Raw genomic sequence first — 22,135 nt, 5'->3', positions numbered from 1 at the left:
GACTGTCGAAAAGCAAACATGCCAACATGATATTTGACACACATCTCTCTGGTGTGGTCTCAATTTGTTTACTTAAAGCACCAGAAAATAAACAGGCAACTCATATTTTCTGGTTACTTGTGGAGCACCAATGTGTTTTCAAAGCAGGACAAAATGAATGCTCATCATTTTGTAGACCAAAGTGGTAATGAAAATGATAATGATGAAGGCGAACTCAACTGAAAAGAATACTTGTAACTGCTTATAACGGGGGTCCTCGGTTAATGGTAGGGGTGTGCCAAAAAACTTGATTCTCATAAGAATCGCGATTCTCATTTAATACGATTCAGAATCGATTTTAAATGTCCCAAAATCGATTTTATTTAAATTATTTTACACTGTCTTCCCTTTGTTTGTGTGTGCCTTTATTCAGAGCGCTGTTCATGTTGTAACCGATTTGGCGACTTAGGGGCAGTGTTGTTCCATGCAGTCTGATACACTGTTAAGTTGTAGCCACATTAGAGAGTTGAAGGAAAAAGTCACAATCAAATTATTCCAATAAAAGTTTGTTTGTTTTTCAGCTTGGAGACGTTCTTCTGAGTGATAAAAGTGCCGCGAGTAGAGCACTAATTAGCATTAGCGAGTCAGACTGGAGTAGATTGAGAGATTCAAAGATTCCCACCCCTGGTTAATGATATTTCAAGGTAATGAGAATATATGGTCACAAGGCACAATTATGACATTTGGAGGTTACAAACAGAATGAAAGCAGCGTATTAATAATACAATGAACTTACTGCTTATTCGCAGCTTACAAATGCATCCATTTACATAATTTTTCTGCAAAGCATTTCCTCAGCCATTTGCTGGGTTGACAGGGTTGTGAGGGGATCTCACAAAGTCTTACCCACATGTACAGTGCAAGGGTGCTTCTGGCGCAGTTTTCCCAAAACACATAATTTGTAATATATTTAATGTTTAGTGATTTTAAGATATTTCATAAAATATTTACATTTGAAACAATTAATATATGGAGTTTTTCATACAAATATTGATATAAAATGAAATATTGATGGGCTACGGCGCATTGCGACTTACGTACATATTCGGGTAACGTTGTCGCCAAAGGAACGGATCTCAGTCATAAACAGAGGACCCCCTCTCTGTGTATAAAATGTTGCTTAATATATATTCATATTGCCTTGCTCTCCATTCAATCAGCCACACTGAGAGAAAGGAAATCGGACGTGTGGCTGAATAAGATGAACCCAGGCTTGTGAAATAAACTATAATCAAACCTTCATCATGTATGGGTGTGTTTCAATAGTCTCATGAGGCTTTGATCCAATAGCAAAACACTTTTATTAGCCCAAAGAGCTCAAATGTTGACGATGCTTGAAATAATTGCAAGTTCTGGTTCCCATAATAAAAAGGGAGCTACATTAGAGTATTGAGTCACACCCCGTGGGTCCACATGCTATTGAGATAAAACTCGAGGTTATAGGAATGGATCCATGAGAGGGAGCAGGGAAAAGAATCAAAGATGAAGTGAAGAAATGAAGGCCGATGACTGAAATGTCAGGCATCGAGCCCACGAGCGGCTTCCTGCAAACCAAAAGCCGTCTGTCGCACAGGCACCCGCGTGCACACTCTCGACCATGTGCACGCTTATGGGCAGAGGAGGGCCATATTCATCCACCAGGGTCCATCGTAATATATCTTATCATCCCCCAAAGCATACATCCTTCTTTCCATCCCAATCATTCCTTGTTTTTTTTTCCAATTTTCCTAAACTGCCAGACTTCCTTTCATCCATCTGCTCCATCCTAGTCTCCGTATGAATACGGCCCTGTTAGTTAGGAGTGAACATGCCTGGGTCAGTGGTTATTTGTCAACCTCCTAAACCTCAATGGGGAGGGTGAGTGTTGGGGGGGGGGGGGTTGGGGTTCACGATGCAGCTTGAGGAAGCACTAGAACAGATCCAGGACAACGTCAAGGGAGAGCTGCAGTGGGACAAGCTGGTCGGAGAGTTGGAATGGGGGGGGGGGGGGGTGGAAGGATTTATCAGGCTAGGCTGGGTGGGGGTGAGAGCATAGCGCATGCTCAACTCAAGCTCCACACGCACACACCCTAACACATTCACACAGATAAAGAGAGAGGAGATGACAGCTCACTGAGTTTTACGCAGGGCGATAAGTGAATTGGTCATGAGGACAGCTGTTTTCAAATCGATTACCGAACTAGCCTCCACATCACTGAGCTGCCAAACTCCCGCGGGTGAGAGCAGTAAAAAGGGGGGGAAATACCTGCCGTGACACTATTCCAGTCTAGCAGTTTGTACGAGCGTGCGTTACCCAAGGCTGGGCCAGATCACACCATTAGTACAGGAAAGAGAGAAAGAGGAAGAAAAAGAGAAGAAGAGACAGTCTAACACAACAGCAGCACTCCATTTACACGAGGATACATTAAACACACAGCACGACTTCGCAGTCACTCTGCATTCGATCGATGCAGAATTAACACAAAAGAATAACAAGCCAAAGGGGACTTTTTTTTGGCCTCCAGCTACAAACTGAATATCAGTATATGTAAAGATAAAAATGACAATCAAAGGCTTTCTGTATTGTGTATTCGAGTGAATAATCAAACAAATTGCACGGCAACTTCCCAAAATTAAAAGGACATCGACTGGCCTTCCACGATGCATAAAATGGTCAGTTCTGAACTAAAGTCAGCTCGTGATGTCTACTTGTAAAAAAAGAAAAAGAAAAGAAAGAGTAGCCATATGTTGTTATATAATACTTATATAATATACTACAGAAACAACAAGCAAATCACAATTAAATAATAAGAACATTTTTCGCCATTCATGGAAAGTAATCTTAACAGTTATTTCACAAGACAACCAATTGCACTGACTTATTCTACCAAAAATGTGTCCTACTCCTAACCCAGACTTTAAGCATTCATAACGACAAAACCATTTAAGACTAGTAAAGACATTAAAATACTTCTGTTAGGCTTACAATGATGACTATTCAGGTAACTCTGACTGAAAAACAAGCTGTGCCCAATAGACGCACTGGACATTTTATTGGGTACACCGGCAAAATCAAATCGCATCCAGTTGAGGGAAAGTAGCCAATACACACACTTTTTTATTACACGATTTTTAAATACATCAGTGAATCTGCTTGAGATGTGGCGGAAAGCAGCTTCAGCGCGCGTGTGATGTTCTTCTACTGTTAAATAAATGGCTAAACAAGTATATTTGTGACTGTGATCAGAAATGACGATACATTCTAATAATTATGCATAATTCTGGATTTTTTTTTTTGTCCCAAATTTCATAGAGCCGTTCCGTTTCCATACTATTGAAAATGGTCCGTACCAAACTCATCTGCCTGCCCTGTGATTTCCTGGAATAAAAAAAAAGAAGGAAAAAAATGAAGGAAAAATAATAATAAAGCGGGTGAGCAAACAAACTGTGATATGAAGGGTGGGGGGGGGGAACTGTAAATGCAATACTTCGGCCTCCAATTATCTCATAGATTGTGCAGGTGTACCTGACAAAGCGTTACGATGACAATCTGGTCGTTAGCCCAATGCCGGCTGCAGCCAAAAATCACCACACAGAAGCAGCAGCAGCAGGCAAGACTTGGAGCCATGCACCACTTTACAGTATCGCACCTCAACTCTTAAGGATCATCACACGCACGGTAACACGGCAGGCGACGACACACACCAAAGCTATGTGTCACATCAACAGCCAGTTAAACAACACGCAATGTGAAAGGTGCCTTATCCATTAAACCTGTACAGTGGATGTGTTAGCCGTCGCTGTCTAATGCTAATAACAGCAGCCCTTTCTATATGTGACCAGAAACACTTTTCACCTGTATGACATACAAGACTATCATCCTTGTGACAAACGAGTAGAAATATACACAGAGAAAAAAAAAAAGAAAAAAGAAAAAGAAATATACACAGAGAAAAACGTCAACAATGACAAGACTAGAAACTGGCTCAGTGACAGTTTGACTTTTTTTTTTTTTTTTTTTTTTGTCACTAGATGTTGGGAGGACAAGCGACATCGGTTGTGTTCATGAACTCACCGGGGTTGTGTATGCGGTCCAGCAGTTTGACCGAGCGAGCGCTGACGACTCCGCCCACGTGAACCAGAAAGGCAGGTGGGAAAGACGTCAACGTGAAGAAGGGGAACTCCTGGACACAACAGAAATGGAAAACATAACCGTGATTACGCATCTAAGCGACTTGTCTCTCGAATGAGATGTAATAAAACAACTGTATCAAAGTTTAATAATATGCTTATTAGTGTGGTTATACTTTCTTAGGCTGGATTTACACAATTCTGATTAAAATGCCTATCTCATATTTTTGACTGTCTAGTGTCTATATTTATGTGCATTTCAAATGACACATACCCTATATGACTGTGTTTCAAATGACGGAACAAACGAAACAAATAACACCATCAACAATTATTTTTGCTTATTTAATGTTCAACACGGCTCTAATTTACCATTTAATAATACATTGTATTTAAGGACCTATGCTTCTGCTGTAGTTTATATTTAATATGTTTATTTGTATTATTTGGGCGGCTATGGCTATGTTTATGTCACCAATCAGTGTATTCTGATAATGTCAAGCTTGCATTGGGGTAATTTGATCTGATCTGAGCGTTTATTTACGCTGCACTCAAATTGGCACGTACCCAAATTCCAATACATATTAGATATTAATCATTTAGAAGAACCCTGATTCCGATCTAATGATATCCGAATACATGCCTTTCTTTCTTTTTAGGCTGAAATGAAGCATATATGAATTGTGCAAAAAAAAAAAATCAAGTGTAAATCCAGCCTAATATTTCAGTGTTTGGGTTGATAAATGAGTTTCAGAATATGGTGCAGTGTGGATCTATCCACAGCAAAATACAACCACAATAATTAATACAGAGCAAAATTCATTCAAAATTTGGCGGGAGACATATTTTTGATACAGCTCTTTTACTAGATCTCAGCAAGTCGTGCAGGTGTAAATAACCAAAGGTTTAGGATGGAAAAGTTCAAATTTGCCATCCAAAAGCTACTGTGTCAAAACGGATTCTAAATGGGTAAACTCTGACAAGACGGAAACCTAAACCATACTGGGTAAGTCAGTTTAGGTTAGGAATGTACCAACATGCAACAAGAGAGGTGTATGCCCCCCTCCCCCCATGCAAATTCCCTACTTGCTCCAAATGACATTTCAAGTAGTTCTGGAAGAGACTGAAGTACACGGATGATAAAGTGCAGATACAATTCTATATTGTCTCATGTCAGACAACATTATGCAAATCCATGCATTTGAAATACCTGAGCAGCTACTTAGCATCTTGGTATTCATTCTGATAGTTACAATTTGTCATATAATCCAAACGTGAAAGTGCATGACATGAATGTGCGCTGTGAGGACGACAAACAATGAAATGTCCAGCGTGTTAAATGAGACACTAAACATGACTGACATGACATGTCCGAGTTCTGAGCTTGGCAAAAATGAGATGATGAGGTGAGCGTGCTCATTCCTGTCTGCGGGAGAAAGTAATCCAAAAAGGAGCAGGGAAAGTTTGATGGGGGTGGGGCTGAGGGGAGTCCAGAACACGCACTCTTTCAAACCGGAAGGCCGCACAACAACCTCTCCAGCCCTCCAGCCCAGTCTTTTCAAAGTGGCAAAGGAGAGTGAAGGGCAGGTTGGGAATTGGTGGCGGTGGCTGTCAGCTTGTCAGAGTGTTACAGGGTAAATATGGATAGAGAGTGACTCAGATGCGACATACCCTGGCGTTTAAATACAACCCAGAGGAGGAGGCTGCCTGAGAAGCACAGGTGATCGAGGGGACAAAAAAAGGAACAATGTTTGTTCTTGCGCACACCCATGCCCCAGAAGAAGAAGAAAAAAAAAAGAAGACATTTGAGAGGAAATCACATCTCGAGCTGCTTCTATTTTACCACAAACGCTTTGACGAGATGACCTAAAAATGCATAAATAAATTAATTGGGGGGGTGGATCTGAATTTTTCCTGACAAACAGCAGACTTCAATCACTTTATTTCCATTTCTTTATAGAAAAAGAAAATTATAATTGAAAAAAAATCTTTGCCCGATTTTCCGAGCATTAACTTGCATCAACTCCTACAGAAATACAGACGCTCCCCTACTTACGAACATTCGAGTTGCGAACAACGGTACATACGAACATTTCTGCGCGTACAGTATGTCGAAAAATCTTTGGAAAGAAATGCTGTAAGTTAGATTTTGTATTGCGCGTAGTGCTTCTTTCCGCCGCTAATACCGACGCTTGCCGCTGTGAGAGCTCATTGGAGGCTGAGCAACGTGGCGAGGAGGAGGAGGAAGAAAACGCCGGTCCCCATGAAGCAGGAAATAACTTTTGAAGCCGATTCCAGTGACGACGAAGAATCTCTCATGATATAAAATCCTCCTCTTCCTCCTCCTCCATCATCTCCTTAAGCATCGAGTACATCTTCCAAAAGTAAGTTAAACTTCATTTTATTTATCTTATTACGTACACATACTGTGTGTGTGTGTCTCTCTCGCTCTCTCTCTCTAACATACGTAGTACAGTACTGTACGTATTCTCTCCATTTTATTAATTTTTTTTCAGTACAAACCAATGCAGGTTACTTGTACAAGCCTTAAACATACTTATATAAACCTTCAATATACTTATATAGGCTTTAAACATAAATTATAATACAAAATATAGCACTGAAGCAACTTACGAACAAATTCACCTTACGAACGATCGTCCGGAACGTAACTCGTTCGTAAGGTGGGGAGCGTCTGTAATAAGAACATTCTTTACAAATGATGTAAAAGTAAGTACAGTGTACTGCTGCTTTTTTTTTTTGCCAATATATATATATATATTAAAAAAAATGCTGATGTACCGCCGGATTAAATCGGTGGGTGTTGAACCATGTGTAATAATAATAATAATACTAATAATAATATTAATAATAATACCTCGGATTTATATAGCGCTTTTCTAGACACTCAATTACGCTTTACAATGGGATGGATACATTATTCATGCACTCACACATTCACACTGTGGTGGCGGTAAGCTACCTAAGTAGAAAGCGGCCCCTCTGACCACCACTCGCACCTTCCATACACCAGTGAGAGTAGCACTGGAGGCAATGTGTGCCTTGCCCAAAGACACAACGACACATGACTTGGGGAGAGCGGGGATCGAATAGCCGACCTTCTGGTTACTGAACGACCGTCTCTAACCCTGAGTTATATTTCCTTTTTAAAAAGATGTCCCGGCGGGTCCATGTCTGCTGTCCAAAAGTCACACGCCACCCCCTGCAGCTCTCTCACACACTAGAGCGAGGCAAGGCGAGCTGTGCAAACTATTTGAGGCTCAGACGAAAAACGTAAAAAATAATAATAATAAGATTCTGCCCATGTAGTCTGTTTCATTGCAGGAAATAATCAACTCTGTTTACAGCCATATTGTTAGTGCAGAAGTGCATGTCAGCTGGAACACACGTTGAACAATGGTAGGTGCCTAAACGCCAAAAATGTACCCAGCCCTAAATAAATCTGTCACCGCGCCTCTGTATTTGTAACTGTGACTCATCAACGTACCCTCTGCTCCAGAGCCGTCTGAGTCTGCTGTCTGAGCAGCGTCTTCAGGGGTCCTGCTTCCTTGCCGGCGCTGCCCCCGCTGCCCATTCCTGGCCACAGAAGAGAGTCTCATGTCACTCGAGAACCTGTTCCAAGCTTACGTTAATAACAACACTGCAATGTAAATGTTAGAACGAGTCAAAACAACTATGTTTAACACACAAATGTGTTTGCCCTCGTGCGAACCCTTCACTAAATTGCTTTAAAGGAAAATAAAAGAGAGGGGGGGGGAAAGCTGCATACTGGGATATGATCATTTTTTTGTTTCAATAGGCAAGTGAGACGTTAAGACTATTGTTTCCCATCCTATATTGAGCCAAGGCACATACATGACTAAAAAAATGAATGTCTCACGATTTGATTCCGATTTTTGGGTCTGCGGTTCGATTCAGAATCGATTTTTGGTTAAGAACGATTTTTGATTCAAAATGATTTGATCGACAATGATTTTTGCTTAAATTTATAGATGTGCAAGGAATCGTAATGATCTACTCCAGTCTGACAGCGAGCCACTCGCGGCACTTTTACCACTCAAAAGAACAGCTCCACGCTGCAAAAAAAAACAATTTTTATTGGAATAACTTGATTGTGACTTTTTCCTTCTACTCTCTAATGTGGCTAAAACTCAACAGTGTATCAGACCGCGTGGAACCAGACTGCCCCTAAGTGGCCAAATCGAGTGCAACATGAACAGCGCTCCCAATAAAGGCAAGACAGTATAAAATAATTTATTTAAAATCGATTTTGGGACATTTAAAATAGATTCTGAATCGTACTAAATGAGAATCGCGATTCTTATGAGAATTGATTTTTTGGCACACCCCTAGTTACTATTGTGAATTTTGTCTTTCAGTTCTTGGTTAGAGACCAATAAGTTGTGCAAAAAAGTACTGAACTATTCAACAGTTGGACATTTGCATTCAAAAGCTTAGAGAACAGAACATCAAATTAAATGTACCTGTGACGGGTGTAGTGCATTTTAGGTACATCCTGAAATTTCACCCCAAAGTCAAAAATACCTTTGTGAGCGCTTTAGTATACCTATAGTAAACCAATCGGGCACAACTGATGATCACACGGCACACTAATGTGGTTGGGAATCCCTCTGTTAGACAACGCTTGCTGACTGAATGGTGAGTATACAGTTGTCACTCACACCGTGCTGTTATTGCAATCCCGTGACATCAATAACACACGGCATCCAAGCAGTACCCGAAGCCTCCAGCAAAAAGTCTTCTGTGAAGGACACGCTCTTTCTCAGCAGGGCAGAGTCAGAGTGGGTGGAAGCAGGAGGGGGAAGGGTGCTATTTCTCGGGATGGACACAGAAGCACCCCCGTTCGCCGAGCCAGAGAAAGATGTGGAGAGGACGGGGGAGCTGGGGCAGAGGAAGATACCCGGTCTGCGTCTCACGGGCCGAGGCTCTTCTGACAAGCAGCAAGTCAGGAGCAATGAGAAGGAAAGAGGTTCAGGGAGGTGAGCAGAGGAGGATCAGATGGAGGCGGATAGTTTAGGGGTCACTTTTGGCCTTGCTCTACTTGGCTCTTGAGGTGCTCCTACAGTTTACTGTAATTGTGATATTACTACTGCATTGGTATAGCTTTGTGCTAAAATTACAACAGAAGGTAGGAATGGAGACATAGAGCTGTTGATGATGTCAGCATTTTTCCGTCTTCTGATTGGCTGGTGGGAGCAAAACTGGTCACAGCCTAGTTCTTCTATCAAAACAAGGTCATTTTTAGAGTCTGTACTTTTTTTTACTGAGGCCGATTCTTAGGCCAACTGAATGTCTTTCCTTCGTAGTCAAACAGTCACAAGGCACATGAAATACGATGATGAGTCTGAACAGCTCAGATCAGTTTCGATTGTCGGTGACGTCACTCCTTGCTAGACCAGAGAGCGCTGTCAATACCCCTCCTTGCTGTACCTGACATTTTTGATACGGCTACCTTCCTAGCAGCAGTTTTTCTTGGTGTTGTGGACACTACTAGTAATTCAACTACTAGCGTTTTTCTTTAGTCATTTTTTGTGTGCTACACTCCTCTCTGTTTTATCCGTCCTCTAGCGTAATTTTGTGTTTTCCTGTTTATGCCCACCATGTACACTTTTTTGTCGTCGTCGCCTTTTGTTAAAGCAACCTGTTGTCCACGTGTGGTGCGCCTTTCGCCATGGCTGGGTCTGCCCTTTTCTTTTGGGGTCCAACAAACACGTGACAAGACAGTTTACGCAACTCAAACGCTTAAGCCAGTTCAGCTACCCTGTCAGCTCGGCACATTCACAACCGGAAACAGCTAATTACAGTATTGCACGGTCTCGTACCCATAGACATAGTGTCGATTAAAATAAATAAAAAAGGCCAGTCAGGCAGTGCGGAGAGGTTAAACATGTCGCAATTATATGACATCAAACACTACACGTACTCGACGAAGCCTCCGTTCCAACATCGTTGCCACGGAAACCTGTCAATAATGGGTCAATACTAAATATATTATAATGTGGCCCAAAAAAAAAAAAAAAAAGAGAGCGCAATGATGATGACATGTCAAATCGGTAAAATTACCGAATGAACAATATTGAGCTCTCCAGAAAAAAAAAAATATATATATAATAATAATAATAATAATGTGGCCCAAACAGTGTGGACAGTCAGCCCTAAAAAAATCTGATTTGAGGAGGAATCTGATTGCAATCAGGTATGCTGGCAGCCTGAACGCAACCTTAAGGAGTTGATTCAGTACTTCTTCTTTTACCAGACTTATTTTGTTTGTAGTGTGATTACTTTCGCCACATCTGTAAGCAGCATAAACAATAGAAATTCGGCGAGCCGCGTAGGTAGGGTGCCGTGGAAAAGGGATAAGAAATACAAGCTGTACTGCACCTGGTACTATCATTATAAAAAATTGGGACACTGTGCTTCTATGAAGACATCAAACTCAACAAACTAAATTAACGCACGTACAGTGTTTGTGTGTCTTCGCCACAGAGGATGGACCACATGACAGAATTAGAAGCATAAATGATAAGAATAAGAAATCAACTGTAAACATGGAAAAACACCACAGAAGCACCTCAGTGTAGTATTGAGTGGGGCATGGAGGGACAGATTGGGGGGTGATGCCTCATGTGCTTACCCGTCTTGGGCGTCAAACTGAGGTCTGTGTCTGATGATGAGGACTGGCGGCTGGCTTGAGGGGGACAGAAGGGGGAAGGAGAGAAGGGATTGGTGGGGGGGGCTCTGAAAGGTGTGGGCGGGCCGGATGACGAGGGAAGGTCCTCACCAAAAACCGGCCTGGTGGGAGAATATGACACACACACACACACACGCACATCAGTCACAGCCTCAGCATGTGTGCGTGCGTGAATGAGTGGGAAATGAGTGTTTGTTTTTTGCAGGAGGTGTGCTTGAGGTGCTACACATGGCTGGAGAACAAAAGCAAAAAGAAAGAAACAAAAGCGAGCATGAAAGGCCAAATTAGGAAAAAGACAAAAGATACAGAAACATAAGCACACACAAAATTAATAAAACAAAACAAAACAATCAAACACAAGTAGAACAACTGAAGCATGTGTCCCAGTGGAGTGAAGCACAGGTCAACACTTCTCTTAGGACTCTTGAGGACTCCATCAAAATAATTAAATTTTTACCTAAACCCTGCTACTACGTTCACAGTAATGCTCCTGGTGAAATCCGGCCTCTTATCCAAAAGCACCAGAAACACAAGTTCCAAAAAAACAACAACATCGATTATATTACATTTCAATCAACATTCAGGGCAGTGGTATTATTTACTTCTCACAGATCATGTTTCAATAAAGGTTTTCTTCTTGAAATGCACGTTAAAAATTTTCCTGCATGAAGATTGGAAAGGCCTACATTAAAAATACCATCTGGTCATTTTGAACGACAATGTGTATTTTTTCATTTCATTTTACCTCCTAATGAGAATAAGTTATGCTTGAAAACTAAAGGATGTGTGGAGTTTTTAAGAAATGACCACAGGGATTTTGTAAATCTAAAATCAAGTTGACAAATTCTAAGATGAATGTACTGAAGCACTGTTTTTGAACAAGAAACAAATAATTCAGAGATAGTCAGTGTGAAAAGTTGTCTGTGTCTGTCTTGTGACTGACTGGCGACCAGTCAAGGTAGTCTGCTTTTTGTCCCAAGTCAGCTGGGACAGGCTCAAGCGTCCCAAGAGCCTGAACAGAATATGGTAAGTGTTATAGAAACCGGATGGATGGACAGATAGACACTGGTTTAAAAATAGATATGCTGAAAAATCCTGAAATGATGTTGTTTTTTTTTTTAGAACTGCTTTTGAGTAATGAAATACCAAACTAATATTTTTATGTATGTTGAACAACAGCATCACAATGAGAGGTGCATAACATTTCCCTCCCCCCCTCACGGGCCTAAATAAAGTAGGATGATCGAAACTATCATCGCAACCCTAACCTTCCAGCTGTGACGCAGCAGTGCCAACCAATGACCCGCCGTTGGCGCCAAAATATTAGAACTACAGAAGACCTCGGTATGATGGTGTAGCACTATATAATAAAGCCACCTAAACAGACTGAGCAAAATATGAAGCTTGCACCTAATCTTTAACATTTATCTCATCTTCTTTATCAAGTATTTTAACGACCTACATATGAACATCACATAAGATGAGGGTATCCCCTAAAGTGAGGTACACACATACGGACAACCGGGCATTTGCAACTGCGACATAGTTATTAGATAATCTGATAGTTATAGTTAGCCTAGTTTCTGCTATTTCTTCTTATTTAATTATTAGGAACGCACAGGGCGATATTTCCCTCATCACACATTTGAAAAATAGTTTAACCCTGGAGAACCCAAGAACCCTTTTCTTCTTTGGAAAATTATGAATTATACATTAAATGACTGCTATAAGTTCACTGAACACCAAAATGTGTGTTTTTTCAATTTTAACCCTTTTTTTGGAACTAGCTCAGAGTTGCTAATTTATCAATATATATATATACAAGTGAGGAAAATAAGTATTTCACCCCCTGGTGATTTTGTGAGTTTGACCCTTTACAAAGAAAGGAACGGTCTATAATTTTCATGGTAGGTTCATCTTAACAGTGAGAAACAGAATATTAAAAAAAAATCCCAGGAAATCACATTATATTAATTTTAAACATTTATTTGTCTTTTATTGAGGAAAATAAGTATTTCACCCCCTAGTAAAACATGACTCAGTACTTGGTGGAGAAACCCTTGTTGGCAAGCACAGCGGTCAGACGTTTCTTGTAGTTGGTCACCAAGTTTGCGCAGATCCCAGGAGGGATTGTGGCCCACTCCTCTTTGCAGATCCTCTCCAAATCCTGAAGATTTCGAGGCTGTTGCTTGGCAACTCGAAGCTTCAGCTCCCTCCACAAGTTCTCTATAGGATTAAGGTCTGGAGACTGACTAGGCCACTCCATAACCTTAATGTGCTTCTTCTTGAGCCACTCCTTTGTTGCCTTTGCTGTATGTTTTGGGTCATTGGCATGCTGAAACACCCATCCACGACCCATTTTCAATATCCTGGCTGAGGGAAGGAGGTTCTCACCCAAGATTTCCCGGTACATGGCCCCATTCATCCTCCCCTCGATCCGGTGAAGTCGTCCTGTACCCTTAGCAGAGAAACAGCCCCAAAACATAATGTTTCCACCACCATGCTTGACGGTGGGGATGGTGTTCTTGGGGTCAAAGTCAGCTTTTTTCGCCCTCCAAACACGGCGAGTCGAGTTGATGCCAAAGAGCTCGATTTTAGTCTCATCTGACCACAGCACTTTCTCCCAAGCCTCCTCTGAATCATCCAGGTGCTCATTGGCAAACTTCAGACGGGCCTGTACATGTGCCTTCTTGAGCAGGGGGACCTTGCGGGCACTACAGGATTTCAATCCATTACGGCGTAGTGTGTTACCAATGGTCATCTTGGTGACTGTGGTCCCAGCTGCCTTGATATCATCAACAAGCTCCTGCCGTGTAGTTCTGGGTTGTTTCCTCACCTTTCTCATGATCCGGTTCACTCCACGAGGTGAGATCTTGCGTGGAGCACCAGACCGAGGGAGATTGATGGTCAATTGGTGTGTCTTCCATTTTCTAACTATCGCACCAACAGTTGACTCCTTTTCACCCAGCTGCTTGCTAATGGTCTTGTAGCCCATTCCAGCCTTGTGCAGGTCTACAATCTTGTCCCTGACGTCCTTAGACAGCTCTTTGGTCTTGCCCATTGTGGAGAGGTTGGAATCTGATGCATTGATTGATTCTGTGAACAGGTGTGTTTTTATACAGGTAACGGGAACTTAATTAGGAATACCAATTAAGTAAGAGGACTAATGTGTGTGCCTCCTGGTCACATGACCGGTCTGTGGGAGCCAGAATTCTTGCTGGTTGGTAGGGGGTGAAATACTTATTTTCCTCAATAAAAGACAAATAAATGTTTAAAATTAATATAATGTGATTTCCTGGGATTTTTTTTAATATTCTGTCTCTCACTGTTAAGATGAACCTACCATGAAAATTATAGACCGTTCCTTTCTTTGTAAAGGGTCAAACTCACAAAATCACCAGGGGGTGAAATACTTATTTTCCTCACTATATATATATATAAAACATACTCCTAGGCATTCTGCAACATGATATGAAATAGATTAACCAAAAAAAAACACAATTTTACCATCTGATGGTTTGCTGACAAGATGGTTTTGTTTGGATTGATTTCCAGCTCAACAAAACAGCATGTTGCCAGCCATCTTGTCACCACCACTCTGGCTCATGTACGTGCAATATTCATCCACTAGATGGCCCCATGCAGGGGTCAGAAGTGGCACTCTGACTTTTGAAGTTAAATTTGTAAAAAAAAAAAATTGTTATTTGAGTAGCAGAATTTATAGGGGCCAAATTTGACCCCCTGGGTTCTCCAGGGTTAAAAATCGGTTAAGATGTTAAAAATCGGCATGTCTTTGACTTCCTTCCCTCCCTGCCTCTGCATACCAGAGAAGATGAGTGTGGGCACAGAGACAGAGAAGTTCTGGGACAGTCTCTGTGCGCTGCACGCCGAATGCACTGGGCTGTTGTGGGTGGAGCGGCATCCGTGGGCTAAGGGAGACCTGGGCCGAAGAGCACGGACACGCCGGAGGAGAGGAGAGGAGAAAGAGAGAGAGACGACCAGTCGTGTTGGCCACACAGTAAGAATTGTGTCAGTCCTTGCGCAGCCGGAGAGGAGGAAAGAAGGAAAAAAAAGCACACAACAACCCACAACACGTAATCACGACAGACAAGGAGAGGGCGGAAGGGGACAAGTTTGCCCTCTGCAAGCAGAGTGAGTCACATGCAACGACAGGGATGCAAACACAACAGGGCTAAAAAGATCTAGAGCCCCAAAAAGGAGAACTAAAATTCTTTGATAAGCGGTTATAGCACAGCAAGCATTTCATATAAACTATGTTAATTTTGGCGGAGTAATTTGTGGCTTTCTCACATGTTCTTCTGTTCATAATGTGGCATTGTCTACAAAAACATCAGATAGTATTGGATTATGAAAATGATTACTTTTGTTGAGTATAAAGACACAGGCTGAATTTACACTGAGGGTAGTTTCAGAACAGAACCGAGCCTCTCCCTAATGTGGATAAAAAATCTGATGAGTATTGGATGTCTGCTAATGTGAATGACAGATCGTCAATGCAAGCCTGACGCCACTGAAATACGCAGATTGGTGACATTTCCATCAGCATCTGCACAATCAACACAAATAAAGAAATTTAAAAAAAACATCCGCTCTAAATCTAAACTACAGCGAATGCATAGACCATTCAAAATATTCTAATCGATGCTCAACATTAAATAAGCAAAATAATTACGATGGGCAGCCAGTGGACTAAAGTGCAGGTTAGCCTCATTTAAATCAATGGGGGGTACGAGTAAACCCAGGCCACACTATGTGTAACATAGAATATTTGTATTATAGAATGCATTATTCTTTACATCCATTACCATAGTATGGGTATATGCGCATAAGTGTTGTTTCATGTGTTCCATCAGTGTAAACACAGCCATAAGGGATATGTGTCTCTTGAAAATGCATACAGAAATATATACTTTTTTAAAATTTTTTTTAAATCAGATATAGACATGGAATTGGAATGTGTAAATCCAGCCAGAAGCAGGACATGAGTATAAAAACTTATCATACTGACATGTGAATGATACTTCTATTGTTCATTTGTCAACCCCCCCCCAGCCGTCCAATCCTGGAGTGTCTCCATCCCTGACACACAGGTACGAGCATAGTAAGGTACACTTGCATGGAAGCAGATCGGAACTCATGCACTAAAACCTCGCTAATCCCTAAAAAAAATTAGGGATATTGCACTTTTAGGCGAAATTGCAGGATCAACCTAAAATGCATTACAACCTTTACTGTTGAATACAATTTGAGTCTAAACCTCTGAAAGCACATTTCCAACTGTTCAATGCCTCAGTACGCTTTTTAGAACTAGTTGTTGTCCAACAAGGCGCAAAAAATAAAATGCACAACAGGTGCTTGATCCATGAATGGACCAATGAATTTCCTGGTTCAATTAGAAATGATATTTCAACAGTTCGCTTCATCATGCTGTTCGCAATTTGACATCATGAGACCAATGCGACACCTAACAATTGATCGAACTTTTTTTTGTGTGCTAGGAGCAAGCAATGTGGCCCTAACCTGTCATTTCTGGGGCACAATAAGAACATTTAGGGGCTCACACAGTAAGTCGACTTGCAAAGTAAATATTCGCTCCACTCACTTTTCACTATACTATAAGCGAAGTGCGCAGCTCGGCAGTGTGGTGCATTATGGGTAGGCCGGCTGGTAGCCTGCTACTAAACTTGTCATTGAAAACTATGGAGTCTAACGGGGGAAGCGCTGATTTGGACCATTTCAACCGTTGGAAAGTTGATGTTATTTACTGAATCTATTTTAAACATGAATAGCATGTCGTTACTGACTACCTTCTGCCGGGACACAACAGTTAAGCCTATTTAAGTGCTTATTATTTGACTGAGTTGGACCGAAGACACAACACCGGGACGCGATCAAGAGACGGACGGGTAGGAGCTTTCTTTACTGAAGGGGTCAATTGGGGCTAAAAGCAGGTTCTTGATGACTTGGTTACACGTACGTCCGCTAGCAAGAGCATGCTTCCGTCTGTTCCCTCGCTTTCAGGATATTGACTAAATAAATGTGTTAAAAAAAATCTATTTTAGCCTCTTATACGTCTGTTTGGATCTTTCTTTTCTCTCTTGGAATTGGGAAGCGTAAACTTCTGTCTTCTCGAGCATTGCCATGGTGTTTTTTTTTGCCGATAAACACCATTAGGACAATTAAGAATGGCACCAGGTGCACCTGTCGTTTTGTCACTTAAGGCTGAAAGTCGTTAAAACAATTCTTGCAAGCTTTAAGGTGTGCAGTTACGCAAAAACACTTTGAGCACTCCATTCCGCGCCATTCAAGTTTTTTTTAAACTTGATTTTCGCAAACGTAATGCGCACTTCGCTTATTGATAAATAGGCTGAAGTGTGGAGTTTGTCAGCAACAATAAATATTTAGGAATAGTCATTTTAAAGAAAAACACAAAACAGCAAATTTACATTGAAGAATAGTAATTTAAAGAAAACAAAATCAGCAAATTGACTTGTCACACAGCCGCGAGTATATAAAAAAAAATGTACTTGAGCTGTCTCGAATTTGAGGAGCAAAATGCCACCAGTTAGGGGCAGTCTGGGGCCTGAGTAGCTCGCCATTAGAGGATCTTCTCAGAGGAAAGTTGCCACTAATCTTGGTATCAGAGTGTCATCAGCAGGTTCCAATAGAGATACTAAGCAACTGAAACCAAAATGTATAGAATTGGACATCCTTTTATGAAACTTATGGCTCAAACAGTTGTTGTGAATTTTGCCAATCGGCGCCTTGTTAATTGACAGCAAGTTGTGCAAAATTGACAGAAACATTCAAACTAGCTTAACTTGTAAAGGTTTTTTGCACCTCTTAGGTTTATCCACAAATTTCCCCCAGACACTAAATATCTCGGACTTTTTGTGAGACGTGGAACTAGCACATGCAGAGCCGAGAGCAAGCAAGCCATGTGCGAGCAGACGGGGGCAGGGAAGGTGAAATTTACGGGGGCGTATGTTGTTTGTTTTCTGTATTTGTGTGTGTCTCAGGATGCTGTGTACTGATTCAAGATGCAATAAAAGGTGACAGATACCAAGGCACACACACACTGGAAGGCAGGCATTTTATCCACACACTCCCTCACGTGCTCATTATCATCATTTATCCGTCATGCTCGATTGCTACTCACTCCTTTCCTTCCTTGGAAGGGGAATTGCAGGCATTGGAAGCGGGGGCTGTGCTGGGGTGCATGTGTGTGGTGGCGGTGGTGATGGCGGCGGCGCCTGCAGCGGTGAGTTTATCCAGAGTGCAGGCGGTACCTATGGCCCGTACCACCAGACCTGACTCTCCCTCCAGGTCGAAACACTGCAAGTAGCCCACCACTGCATTCCCTCCCATCTCTAGCACTTTGAGACCTATCTTCCTCTGAAGCTCCCCTACAGGACGGGTCAATAAAAATTGGATAAAGAAAATATTTTAAAAAAGCAGCTGAAAGCAGGTTGCACTTCAACAGAGATTTCCAGGCCCTGTGCTGGCATACAGGCATTGTATTGTCCTACCAGACATGAGTGAGATGAGCCTCTGTCGGGCTTCATTGGATGCTCGGGGGGTTCTGATGCGATCAATCCACTGGTATTCGGGGTCTTCGTTCACCACGAGCTCCTCCACAAAGCCGTGCACCATCGCCGCCCGGTAATACCGCGGTATGGAAGTGGCTGCCACACACAAGTGATATCATTATTTTGCCCACTTTTTGCACTTGTTAATATGTTATTATCAATGGGTGATAACTAAAATGTGCTTCTAAACTGCAGCTACATGTGCAAACAAATCCAATCTGAACACAGAGAAGTCTCTAAAGTTTAACTATTTCAAAATTTGCATTTTGGAAAGTAGGACTGAACAATTTAATCAAATTCAAATCGCCATCGCAATGTAGTAGAAGACAATTTGCAAATGGCAAAGGCTGCAATTTGGTCAAAAAAAACGTACATTTTTAAAATTTTGTTTCTAGATAAGTTCAGCGCTTGTGCAGTACATGTTTACATATCATTGTTTCATGAGAATTGAAAAAGATCGAGATTGAGAAAGCTACATTTCTATTATTGTTGCAATTTATGATTCATGTCTGACTTACATGTCCGCCACACTTTGGTAGAATTTTGTGAAGTTGGCAAAAGACTACAAATCAAAGTTCTAACTGAAGTAGATCAATACAGTACTGACTTTCATATGAATTCATGGTTCCTTTGCATTTATTGTATTGCAAGTACAATAAAGATATAATAAATATGATATTGTTATTGTAAAATCGATTAATTTATTGCTTATGTTTGTTGAAAAAAAATGTAAAGAAAAATTACCTTGAAAACAATAATTGCCTTTTGTAATATTAAAAATATACAACTGTAATTGAATTATTTTTGTACACGGACTGATACACTCTAAAAACAGTTGGGTCAAAAATAACCCACCTATGGGTAAAAAAAAATGGACCATCCTCTACTTGGGTTAATTTGATCCAACTTTGAGCCGAGAAATGGGTCTTTCAGTGTAAAACAACTCATAAATATTGGTCAGACTCAGATCCTTTACTTGGGTCAAAAAATGGGGTGATTTTATATAAAACAACCCAGAAAGTTGGGCCAAATTGACCCATAAAGTGGATCAGTCCATTTTTGATCCATAATTGGGTTACTTTTGACCCAACTGTTTTTAGAGCGTGTCAGTCCGTCAGACGTTCCACTGTATTATTTTCTGAGCGGTACTGTAAAATAGAGACAAAACATACTGCAGAAGAACTTGACTCCACAGGAGGATTGTCTGAAGCGGTTCAAGTCATTGAAGAGCTCCACTTTGATCAGGACATTAATCTCCCCACGGATACCTAACAACAAATAAGAACGAGAGGTTGGGAATAAGAGAGCGAGCTTTATTGGGTAATGCTCATGGTGCTATTGGAGTACCGTGGATGGTGTCATAAATGGGAAACCAGCCGGAGATGACGGAGGCGGCCTCACTGCACAGCAGCGGGTCAATGTCGATGTAAACCTTCCCGATGGCGTCGTTTGCGCTGTATGTGTCGTGGTCCAACACGGTGATCTGCAGCGGCTCGTCCTGCAGGTCCTCATCGTCAACCTAAACATCGAGAGAAGGAATAGAGTGAATAATAAATCATTTACACTCAATGGCCACTACAAGGGCATCATTTCATGCAGTTTTACCTCAAATTTGAACCATTCCGAGTTCCACTGTGGATTGAGGGATTTAGGGCAGACGTCTGTTTTGAACGTAATGTTTCCAAACTTCACCTGTATGGCAAAGAAATGAAAATATACAATTATTTATTTGGAGCAAATACATCTGGCAATCTTGAACAGGGACATATTATGTAAAGTCTTTGTTTTTAATTGGTTGTATACAAATACTTGGGTCTTTGTAATCTATTTCCAATATTGTCCGTGAGAAAACCAATCTGAATTTTGCCAGATTATGACATCACAAACGATGTGACGCACTGATCTGCACTGCAATCGGGGGGCCTGGTGGTGACGTACTGCCTCCACAGGTAACAAATACAATTTTCGTACAAGTAGTCGCTCGTCTACCTCCTAAAGGCAACAAAAGCCAGACAGTGGATGGTAGGGTGCTCACTGGCTGATGTTGAGTTAAGAGAGGCTAAAAAAAAATAGGGTTTACACTGTAAAGTCTTAATCCGTGGGGTATTTTGACAAAAGCATGTCAAAAGCACATTGTAACTGTTTCAAATTGCTAAGAAAATACATATTATGCCTCCTTGATTGCCAAAAACATCCTTTACTTACCTCTACAAAAGCATCTGTAAGCTCACTGGCTCTGTCCATGATAGGCAAGTGGCGGCCTGCCACAATTTTTGCTTTTAGTTTTCCAGGCATGATTCAAATTTAGGTGGCTCTGCAAACAAATGACGATTGTATTTAAGGAGGGCTTTATATGTACAGACAGGTGGTCTTCAGTTATCAATGCTCCAGAAATATGACATTCCAACACATGGTGCGTAAAATTATAAAATGTAAAGAAGGCACACTCAGTTGGAGCAGTATTTACAGTTTTTGATGTATTTGTTTTATTCATATGGCTTGAAAGGGTTTTTTCATAGAAACATTCACTGATGGTATTACATTTTGAGATTACAAACTACACACAATGAACTCGTTTGCTTGGTGGCATACGAGTACGTTGTCATGAGGGCACAAGATGGCAAACTCATTTGATTTACTTACTGTTTTTCATTATTATACTGTTTGAAATTTAAGGCCTTGAAGTGTAACTTATAACTTCACTGTTGTGTTTGCAATAACTGGTTAGTGATAGACTATGGCGCATTCTGACTTGCGTATATCCATGCAAATATTTATTGTAATTATGACATATAAATAATTACTGCAATACTAATTATGCCATTTTAAAAACACGATGTTTTTTGTATTGTTTACTGTAATTGACTTCATTTTGCGGATTGATAATAAAAGCATACCATGGCAAACCATACTAGAGCACAGCAATGCTATGAGTTCGTACTTACGTGCAAACTCACGTTACGACAGATAAGTACGAACGGAACTCCGTCGTAAGGAGAGGACCCCTGTAAATGACACCTGCAATAGTCCTTGACTGACATTTGTTTTGGACAGCATCACAAATGAAGCCTTCACGCACTGTAAATCCAATTAAGACACTTCATTCGTTTCGAAAACACGTTCGACTCACTTTTAATGTTGCGGGTAATTTAGTTCAAGAAAGCCCCATTCTAGCCAGCTAGCTCGTTAGCCATGCTAACGAGAAAAGATACTTAGGTCCTCTACATCGAACGGCCATGTTTCAGTACAGTGCCACCAAACATGATCTGTAGAAGCAGTTTCGTCCTTGCCCAGTACCTACCACATCCACAATTAGCTCTTCAGAGAGCCGCGGAGGGCTCGGCTCCTTCGGACATGATTGTCGTTGACAGCCCGTAGCTCCAGAAAGCCCAATGTCCGTCTCGATCCCATAACACGAGGCGCGTACGTTCCAAGTGCACCAAGCGGGAGAACGTTAACGCTAAATTGGTTGTACACCAGATAGTATGTCGCCAGAAGAAACGATTTTAATGGTATTGATATTACGTCCGAGCTAAAATTTAGGACTAGGTAAGGCTAGCTGTTATTGAGCCCATGTTGAATGAGGTTTGGGGACTGTTGCCTTCAATGTCCCTCGTAAAAAATACAATTTCACGTGAGGTGT

The 22,135-nt window shown here is 41.3% G+C and overlaps 1 protein-coding gene across 17 annotated transcripts in view; it reads right to left on the bottom strand.

Moving 5' to 3' along the window:
* The window catches only part of c2cd5 (C2 calcium dependent domain containing 5), a 35,967-nt gene extending 13,853 nt beyond the window's left edge, over positions 1 to 22,114 (bottom strand). For 3 of the 17 annotated variants that reach the window (XM_077569624.1, XM_077569632.1, XM_077569627.1), the window contains exons 1-12: positions 21,790 to 22,109; positions 20,698 to 20,806; positions 20,098 to 20,184; positions 19,840 to 20,011; positions 19,665 to 19,760; positions 18,433 to 18,588; positions 18,063 to 18,309; positions 10,826 to 10,983; positions 7,658 to 7,746; positions 5,821 to 5,856; positions 4,094 to 4,202; positions 2,285 to 2,338 (exon numbers count right to left, since the gene is read on the bottom strand). In XM_077569624.1, coding sequence (XP_077425750.1) covers positions 2,285 to 2,338; positions 4,094 to 4,202; positions 5,821 to 5,856; positions 7,658 to 7,746; positions 10,826 to 10,983; positions 18,063 to 18,309; positions 18,433 to 18,588; positions 19,665 to 19,760; positions 19,840 to 20,011; positions 20,098 to 20,184; positions 20,698 to 20,787 — 1,294 coding nt within the window. In that variant the 5' untranslated portion in view covers positions 20,788 to 20,806; positions 21,790 to 22,109. Of the gene's footprint in view, positions 1 to 2,284; positions 2,339 to 4,093; positions 4,203 to 5,820; positions 5,857 to 7,657; positions 7,747 to 10,825; positions 10,984 to 14,706; positions 14,823 to 18,062; positions 18,310 to 18,432; positions 18,589 to 19,664; positions 19,761 to 19,839; positions 20,012 to 20,097; positions 20,185 to 20,697; positions 20,807 to 21,789 lie in introns of those variants that run through there. The other 14 variants (XM_077569637.1, XM_077569634.1, XM_077569636.1 and 11 more) reach the window with 13 other exon arrangements.
* Positions 22,115 to 22,135: the final 21 nt, after the last annotated feature.

This window comes from Vanacampus margaritifer, chromosome 6, assembly GCF_051991255.1.
Source record: "Vanacampus margaritifer isolate UIUO_Vmar chromosome 6, RoL_Vmar_1.0, whole genome shotgun sequence".
NCBI lineage: Eukaryota > Metazoa > Chordata > Actinopteri > Syngnathiformes > Syngnathidae > Vanacampus > Vanacampus margaritifer.
Note: the sequence above shows the minus strand (reverse complement) of the source record. Positions and strands in the feature narration are given on the sequence as shown.